Source organism: Anolis sagrei, chromosome 1 (genome assembly GCF_037176765.1).
Source record: "Anolis sagrei isolate rAnoSag1 chromosome 1, rAnoSag1.mat, whole genome shotgun sequence".
Lineage (NCBI taxonomy): Eukaryota > Metazoa > Chordata > Lepidosauria > Squamata > Dactyloidae > Anolis > Anolis sagrei.
In genome coordinates this window covers 185,581,197-185,591,012 of record NC_090021.1, presented here as the reverse complement: position 1 = coordinate 185,591,012, position 9,816 = coordinate 185,581,197, and the positions used below count along the sequence as shown (strand labels likewise).

At 40.6% G+C, this 9,816-nt stretch overlaps 1 protein-coding gene across 1 annotated transcript; it reads left to right on the top strand.

Annotated features, from left to right (window-relative positions):
* Positions 1-8,834: 8,834 nt before the first annotated feature.
* On the top strand, positions 8,835-9,212 carry LOC137096119 (cytochrome c oxidase subunit 4 isoform 1, mitochondrial-like). The gene has a single exon (XM_067464317.1). The coding sequence runs from the start codon at positions 8,886-8,888 to the stop codon at positions 9,210-9,212; it is 327 nt and encodes a 108-aa protein (XP_067320418.1). The 5' UTR covers positions 8,835-8,885.
* The last annotated feature ends 604 nt before the right edge of the window (positions 9,213-9,816 follow it).

Sequence of the window (9,816 nt, the reverse complement as noted above, 5' to 3'; positions counted from 1 at the left end):
TGCTGCCTAGTTTTTTTTTTTTTTTTTTTTTTTGGTCGTGTTAGGAGCGACTTGAGAAACTGCAAGTCGTTTCTGGTGTGAGAGAATTGGCCGTCTGCAAGGACGTTGCCCAGGGGACACCCGGATGATTTTGATGTTTTTATCATCCTTGTGGGAGGCTTCTCTCATGTCCCCACATGAGGAGCTGGAGCTGACAGAGGGAGCTCATCCACCTCTCCCCGGATTCGAACCTGCGACCTATCGGTCTTCAGTCCTGCCAGCACAGGGGCTTAACCCACTGTGCCACCGGGGCTCCTAGTGACTAAATGACATCTCCAAGTGAAGCCTTGCAGACACTGAAATGCATAGGAACAAGATAATATCTTTCAGAATCCCACTGGCTAAGCAGTGGGATATTGGACAGGCAGAAGTTTCCAAGGACTTCTTCCTGACTCTAGGAATGAGTGGAAACACTTGACTATCCCTCTCTACCAGATGATCCAGAAGGACACCAACATCAAAACCTCACTGATTGCCATTGAAAGTTCTAGAAGAACCAATAAGGTTTAAATTCCTCTGCCCATCTCCCAATGCAAGTCATCAACTGAGTTCATTTAAAATATAAATATTCATTAAAATGTTTATATTCCACCCTTTATCTCAGCATGGATTACAATAAATCAATTTATTATAATAAATAATTACAAAAGTTTAAAAAGTATAAATATATTGAATGGTGGCTTATTTCAAATTTTTAAAAAGCAGTTTAAAATTGGAAAGGACAGGATGCGTCAAATACCACCTACCTCCATTTGTTGTTGTCTGTACATTTCTAATGTCTTTGGAGGCCTTTCTCTGAAATCATAATGCCTCTGAAATCCAGAGGGGATCAATTGGAAGCAGACCTTGCTAATAGTGACTCCCAACCTGTAGAATAATGTCCTGGATGTTTAGGAAGGTCTTCCTTTCTCATTAGGGATGTGTTAATGCTATTTTGCTATGGTTGATCAATTTACAGTGTTGATATTTTTCTCATTAACGCAACCTGTAGACTTGGAATTATTCTATGAACATTTTATTGTTAGAAAGTTGCTTTAGTTCCTTCTTTTCTGAGAAACAAAATGGGATTTAAGTGTTATCAATCATTCAATAACTGTGGTATAGGCTGCATTTCTATTGTCTCATAAATTAAACCTGATGTGTGGCATGGTTGTAGAAAGTTTAGTCACTACTCTCTAAAGACAAATAGAAAAGAGTTCCCTTCCTTTAAAAGGAGTCACCAAAAGATATCCATAGCAATATATCACTCAGTGTTTAGTACAAAATGCTTAATATTATTTGAGAAGGTATTATGTTCTGGTGACTGCTGATCTATCTATGGTAATATAATTGGAGCATACCCAGAGGAAACCAAAGAAACTTTTATGATGTTAAGACAAGACTATTATTAAGTTACAACCAGAGACCCATCACTCCAGCTAGATTATACAGATCTTCCACTAAGAATGGTCAGTAGACATCCACACACAAAAAGCAGATAGCTCCAGACAGAGTGATCTGTCTAGCTCTATAGGGCTAATTTAATATTTCAATTTAGAAACTCTGAACCTTCCAATGTACTGCTACATCACATTAAACAAAGCCAGTTTCCCTGTACTATTATCAGTAAATAATACTACTAGCTCCCTTAATAAGACCAGACCATTTGCTAAGGTTAATAAATCAACATAGTTTAGATATCCCTATGGTTGCAAACTAGTGCGGATTTTCCATTTATTGCATCACAGGCCGATTTAGAGATGCTATTTCTTTTTTAATGGTAGCTATAAACAAACTGGCAGATCAAAAGCAACACTGATTACTGAAATATGCATATATGTTCCAGTTTACCCAGGGTCTATAAGCGGATTGCACACAAATATATTTTATTCAGGTTCTATTGCCCTTTGAAATGCATCATCATTAAAGATGACTGGGTACTTGATTTCACTGAGTTCAGCGAAACATACTTTACCTTTGAAGTAAATGAAAGGTTTGTTGAGATCATGTAGGTCAGCTAGGCCTGAGGTCAAAGAAAACTGCTCTAAATTTCAAACTTGCTCCTTTCAAGTTTAAGAAAGGAAAAAGATTAAGAATGCTTCGCATCTCTAAAAATACATATGACCAAGTCTTCTTGATGTGACTTGACCTTTCAGAATTCCTATTTGTACATTTGCTTATAAACTGCTTTGCAACTTTTTTGAATATCAAGCTATTGGAGTGTAATTCGGGAACACAAGCCATATTCCAAGTTGTATATTTAAAGTTCAACACTGCATCTGCTTTCTTGGGTCCAACAGTGCCATGACATCAGTTGAAAGCACATCCCTTCATGCAAAGGGGATTCATTTCCAATCTCCCTCAATCCCTCTCCCCTTGCTGCAGTCAACCATAGTTCAACCAACATTATTCTAAAGAGATTGTTTTACTCTTCATTACATTTTATACGAATAAGGAACCATTTGAGGATGAAAGTGGTTAACAACTTAATTTCCAGAGTGGCCCTGTTATGCTTCAAATAACACCATAAAAGGGAAAAGATGAAGGCAGCAGCTGGCATTCATTTGAGGCAGCAAAATAATTCCAATTGACTCTCCTAATAAAAAACTGGGAAGGGTATTGGACCTGGCTTTAGGCAGGAAACTGACTGGGACTGGCCAAAGAGGTTGGCAGCATCCAGAAAAGGGCAACCAAAGTGGTGAAAGGTCTAGAAGCTAAGCCCCAAGAGGAGGTGGGTAAGTATGGCTTCAAGAAGAGAAGGCTAAGAGGGAATATGACAGTTATGTTTAAATATTTCAAAAGATCTAATAGTAGGAGGGTGAAAGCTTGCTTTCTGAAGCTTTAGAGCAGAAGTCCTCAAACATTAGGTTGTTGTAGGTTTTTCGGGCTGTAGAACATGGCCATACAGCCTGAAAAAACTACAATAACCCAGTTATTCCAGCCATGAAAACTTTCAACAATACATTCCTCAAACATTTTAAACAGAGGGCCAGCTCATGGGCCCTCAGACTGTTTGGGGGTGGGGGCTATTGTTTGACAAAAAACATGAACAAATTCATATGCACACTTCACATATCTTATTTGTAGTCCAAAAACATGAAAGAATAATACAATATTTGAAATGAAGAACAACTTTAACCAACATAAACATACCAGTATTTTAATAGGAGGTGTGGTCCTTCAAGTTGTGTGCCTTCAAGTTTTTTCAGACTTAGGATGGCCCTAAGTCTAAAGTTTAGGGTGGAGGCCATGTAAATGAACTTGGAGGGCCACATCAGGCCCTTAGTTCGGGAAATCCTGTTTTAGAGACATGGACATGGAGCAATGGATTCAAACTGCAGGAAAAGAGATTCCATCTAAGCATTAGGAAGAGCTTCCTCATGGTTAGAGGAGTTTGACAGTGGAATATGATGTAGTAGAGGTTTTTAAACAGATGTTGGATGGCCATCTGTCAGGAGTCCTTTGATTGGGTGTTTCTGCATGGCAAAAGATTGGACTGGATGTCTGTTGTAATATCTTCCAACTGCCATTTTATGATTACCTGATATTACCATCAAATACTGATGACGTGTTAGTACTGAGATATCAAAATGAACCTAAGAATCTATAGTGCTATCTACCAGCTCCCAACATTTCTCACCATTAACTATGCTGGCTAGAGCTGCTAAGACGCTCGGCACAGTATCAACTGGGAAGGTTGAAAAATGTCCAGCTCAGTCAAGATTTACCCCATAATTGTCAAATTGTACATTGAATTTATGACAGAAGAAAAAAGATGGTACAACAGTTCAGAATTTAAATAATGAAATAATAGAATTTAAATGATGAAATAATAGTTAGTGTCCAATGGGGCCAATTGGGCCACTATCCATAAGCTATGCCATCTGTAGGTGTAGCCACATGTCACAACAGGAGAGCCAGTGGGAGCTACTGTACCTTCAGAAGGCAAGTAACTTCAGAATTATGGGAGTAAAGAATAGTGTGTGATAATCTGCTCTAGAAAGCAATACAAAAAACATACCTTACTGTAACAATATAAAACATCCAAACCAGTAGATACTATAGATGATTTTACTCACATCTCCAACTTTGCTTGTTTTCAGTCTCACAAGTACAAAGGTAACATACCATCTCTTCAAGGGAAGAGGTCAAGAGACTATGGGAAGAATGAGTTAATGGTGGGGCACCAGAGGGGGGAGGGGGAGAAGATTAATTCTCTGCCCTCCTTTCCCAGAATGCCCTGTCACCGTGGACAATGTCACTTCAGGTAATGATGGCCATCCCATGTCCCCAGGCCATTTGAGCCTAGGAAACACAGGACAACAGTGGGAACAGTTGTTGCCAGTTCCGTTTTTCTTTTGAGTAACATGGGGCAAGGTTACATTAAAGTGGCCTTACCCAGCATTATCCTGGATCAACCCTATGTAACATTTGAATCCAGACAAGACAGAGGTCCTACTGGTCAGTCGGAAGGCCGAACAGGGTATAGGGTTACAGCCTGTGCTGGATGGGGTTACACTCCCCCTGAAGACGCAGGTTCGCAGCTTGGGAGTGATCCTGGACTCACCACTTAGCCTGGAACCCCAGGTCTCGGCGGTGGCCGGGAGAGCTTTTGCGCAATTAAAACTTGTGCACCAGTTGCGCCCGTACCTTGGGAAGTCTGATCTGGCCACAGTGGTCCATGCTCTTGTTACATCCCGAATAGACTACTGCAATCAGCTCTACGTGGGGTTGCCCTTGAAGACTGTTCGGAAACTTCAATTAGTCCAACGAGCGGCAGCCAGATTGCTCACCGGAGCAACATACAGGGAGCATACCACCCCCCTGTTATGTCAGCTCCACTGGCTGCCGATCCAATTCCGAGCACAATTCAAGGTGCTGGTTTTGACCTATAAAGCCCTATACGGTTCCTGTCCAGTGTATCTGTCCGAACATATCTCCCTCTACGTCCCACCATGAAATCTAAGATCATCTGAGGAGGCCCTGCTCACGACCCCACCACTCTCACAAGTGAGGCTGGTGGGGACGAGGAGCAGGGCTTTCTCAGTGGTAGCCCCTCACCTGTGAAACTCACTCCTGGGGAAAATCAGGGCATCATCATCCCTCCTCTCCTTCAGGAGGAGGGTGAAGACGTGGTTATGGGACCAGGCCTTTGGGCAACCAGGCAATTAAATAAGACAATCAGATGAATAAGACCAACAGGATTGATGAAGTGGAACGGAAAACTAGAACTATGAGTTAGCGATCGCTGACCATGTAATAGAGGAATTGGGTTTGTATGGGTTTTTTTATTGATTTTATTGATTTTATTGATATAATGCATGAACTAGTGTGATGTAACTGTGTAATTGTGTAATTTTGTGTCTTGATTGTTTTGTACTGCAGGCATCGAATTGTGCCTTGTTTCTGTAAGCCGCCCTGAGTCCCCTTCGGGGTGAGAAGGGCGGGGTAAAAGAACCCCAAATAAATAAATAAATAAATAAATAAATAAATAAATAAATAAATTTGTCCCCCACAGAGCTGATTTAGCTCTGCATCCATGTAAGCGATCAGTGTAAATCTGACCCCAGCACTTCCGACAACCTCAAAACCTACAATAAATCATGAGATCACAGCACAAAGCACAGTATGAACCAGCACTTGGGTCACATTATGTTTCCCTTTCACCATTTAGTAGATCTGCTGTCTTTAGACAAATAGAGACAGATTCGGAAGGGGAAAAACAAGGTTTTATGAGAACATTTCTGTGCAAAAATGAAAATATGCAGTGTGTTCAAACCACAAAAGCTGCATTTCAGAGACACAAAGGATTTTATTTTGTTTTTATACCCTTCAAGGTTGAAATTCTCCCATGATCCATGTATCTTAGATGGCTAAACCCATCTTAACTCTGCCATCCTTCTTTTCTTTCCAGACAGTGATAAATACATCCCTTCCCATTAGTAGCCATGTGTTTCACTGCCTAAAATGTCTGCAAGTGAGCCTTTCAAATCCTCAAATAACATTAAAATAATATCATCTTAGAAAATCATGTTTTTAAAATCCATCCATAAGAACAACAATTAGCAATCTATTCTTGTAATGAGAAATCTCTCTCTTTCTTGTTGGCTACTGGTGAGGGCAATGTTCAATTTATTTCCTTTATGATTAAGTTGAATCAGACTTGTCTGGGTTATATACCAAAATAGCACAAGACTTCAAAAATAGCACTATGCTTCTCATTAGTATCCTGACAAGGAAGCCACTAAGGAGTCCTTTGGGTCAGTAAGACAAGAGTAAGAGCAATATAATGTTTGGGAAGGGTTTTTTCCCCATTAGACATCAATTAAGGGGGAAGAAAATGGTACACAAATGCATTACATCACCTGCACACTTTACATTGATACATATCTATATAAAATCTCCAAGTTGTAAAATGACTACATGAAGCCCTAAAAGAATCAGAGAGTTCTGCAAAGCGACGGAGCTAAAAATCCATGAAATGTCAAACTTATCTAGAAAAGCAATCTTAATCATTCTTTGACTATTCAATACACTATTCCTTTAGATTAGTTTCATGATTGCAACCACACCAGAAAATCATAGAATATTAGTCTTCTATGTAAAGTTTGATAATCGGATAAGAAGGAACATTAGTTGATTGAACTTGCCCATATTTTAGTGAAAAACAAAGCATCAAGTCATCCAAGACACACCATTGTGCTTTGCTAAACTTTAGTACAAGTCGCTCCACAGTGTATTTTACAAGAACATTAAGTCTACCTTTTCAATAAAGTTTTTTTTAAAAAAGAATTTCACAAGAACAAGCTTTTCTATGGCAAAATTTTCTTCAGAAAGCATACCACAAAAGCTCTCTATAGCAGATACATAATTAACGGGAAAGAAAGCTGTTTCTTTTCATGAAGGAGAAGAAAGAAGATTTCATCAAACAGCCAGGCTCATCAGAATGTTTTGATTCTGATAAAAATTAATTTTATGAACTACAGGAGTTTGAAGCAAACATGTGAGTGCTAAAGAGACCCATTGCAGTCTTCTCAGCATGGAGGAAAGATTGAAAGCACTGTCAAAAAAAGAAAGGTTACATTCTTGAGGCTACTCTACGTAAGGACAATTATCCTCCCTTTTACTGGCTTTTGGGAAGGAAAAGAATAAATGGTGAACCGCACGTCCTCACAGTAGGAACATCTGCTGCCTAAAAGTAGGCATTGAAGGGTAATCTTAGATGACATGAATAACCTCTAAATATGTGCCAAATCTGAGAAAGATTTTATTTTTAGTTGGAGGAAAGACATGGGACACTCAACTGATTTTTTTTGGTGCAAAATTCAGACAGTGTCTCAAAGGACTTTATTGTGTGAAGTTGCTATTCCATGGCAACTTCATTGATAGCAGACATATACCAGGATGAGAACCTTTAATGTTGCACTTCTCTTCAACTGCATAATTGTGCCAATTTGCACTTTTGCACAACGTCATAATCCCACCTTCCCACACTTCTGCTGTTCCATTTTTTACTTTTATTTTTTTCAAGCAATTTTGCAAAAAACAAAAACAAAAAAGGTAAAATTTTATATAAACTGAGAACAAATTGCTCAGGAATAGCAAAGGAGAGAATGGAAAGGAGGAGAATCCTGCCCCCTGACATCACTCATACTTCTGGCATACCCATACAGAAGCAAAAGTGGCCAGTGCAAAAATGATATTTATTTATTTATTTATTTATTTATTTGCGCTATTTCTACCCCGCCCATATCAGCCCGCAGGTGACTCAGGGCAGCGAACAGTCAACTCAATTTGATGCCTTACATAAAATACATGCATCAATAAAAATAGAAAAAAACATCACATCACAATGTATCTAAAAGCATAAAAACAGTGAACAATAAAAATTTTAAAGCTATGTCTTCACGTTCAGTCCTCGTCCATTCCGTCGTCTTAGCTCGTCCATTCCGTCGTCAATGTTCCGGTCCCGGTAAACGACTCCGGCCCTGTTTACCTCTCCCAACGTATTCTCCCCTACGAACCATCAAGATTACTAAGGGCATCTGGAGAGGCCCTGCTCTCGGTCCCACCAGCCTCGCAAGTGCGCCTGGTGGGGACGAGGGACAGGGCCTTCTCGGTGGTGGCCCCGCGACTCTGGAACTCTCTCCCTCTGGAGGTCAGAACCGCCCCATCCATCCTAACATTTAGGAAACGGGTGAAGACGTGGCTGTGGAGTCAGGCCTTTGAGGAATGAGACAACACCATAGGACTCTGGGTGGAAGTTGATGTAGATCCATCTTAATAGGACGACTGACCACTGTAGTTTTATATTTAGTGTATTTTAAAGTTAATGTGTAATTTGTGATATATGATATTTTAATGAATGTATATGTTTTTATGGCTGTAAACCGGGCTGAGTCCCTCAACGAGGTTGAGAAGCTCGGTATACAAAACTGTGAAATAAATAAATAAATAAATTAGCTGTTCCTAGGTCATTTTCCGATTCGAGTTTGTCTGATTACGATAAGGCTCCAAAAGCTTGCTCAAAGAGCCAAGTTTTCAGGTTTTTTTCAAAAGAGCAGGAGGGAAGGGGCCAGTCTAATGTCCCTAGGCGGGGAGTTCCACAGCTAAGGGGCCACCACAGAGAAGGCCCTGTGTCTCGTCCCCACCAGACGTGCTTGTGAAGCAGGCGGGATCTAGAACTAGGCCTCCTCCAACCATCTCAAGTTCCTGGTGGGTTCATAGGGAGAGATGCGTTCGGATAGATAAGCTGGGCCGGAACCGTTTACCGGAACCGGAACATTGCAGGATTGTGAGCTATTGACAGGTCTGCGGCGTAGAGGACACGGGACGGAACCGGGCCTGGAGGCGGAGGAGGCTGCAGGATGTTGGCTTCAAGGGCATTTAGCCTTCTTGGCAAAAGGGCAATTTCCACTTCAGTTTGCCTCAGGGCACATGGGCATGGCGTTGTGAAAACGGAGGACTTCAGCTTGCCCTCGTATGTCGACCGCCGGGATATCCCGTTGCCAGACGTTGCGTATACAAAAACTCTCTCTTCTGGGCAGAAAGCCCTGAAAGAGAAAGAGAAGGCGTCATGGAGTGCTCTTTCACTGGAGGATAAAGTTGAACTGTACCACATCAAATTCCATGAAAGCTTTGCTGAGATGAACAGGCCTTCCTCTGAATGGAAGACAGGTTTTGTCTATCAATAGCATGGAAAGGAGACCAGTTAGAATGATATGACTTTAGTGCCCGTTTGCCTGTCTCGTTCAATAATGTCCTTATTTGAAGTCCTATGCACATAACTTGGAATAAGCTCTACAATGAACACAATGACATTTGACTGTTCTACATGCAGCTGGAGAGAGAGACTCCACACTATATTTTGATCCATATCAATGCACAATCTCTATCACACAGTTACAGCATTTTGATACCACTTTAACTGCGACTGCAACATTGTTTGGCATTTTAGGATTTGCAATTTCTGCTGCTGCACTACTGTATCTGGCTGAGATTTCTAAATACCTCATTAAACAACAATTCCCAAGATCCAAGAGGAAATAATAATGGTACTTAAAGAGGGCTATGGTTGTTTAATGTGAAAGAGACCTAAGATAGATAGAGATAAATGATGTAAAGTAGCAGAAAAATTGAAGGTCTGCTGTTATCTAGGTGTTTCCTACTTAGGTCCCCTTTGACCTTATTAGAAGCTTTTGGCATCATGGGAATTTTTGCTGTATCACCCCTTCCTCTTTCCTGCATCACAGTGGTAATTTTAGAAGCCTAAGATAATGTTGGAAAAATCCATTGGGT

What these genes read in the sequence shown, in the direction of transcription:
- LOC137096119 (XM_067464317.1), top strand. Translation starts at nt 8,886, where the DNA reads ATGTTGGCTTCAAGGGCATTTAGCCTTCTTGGCAAAAGGGCAATTTCC.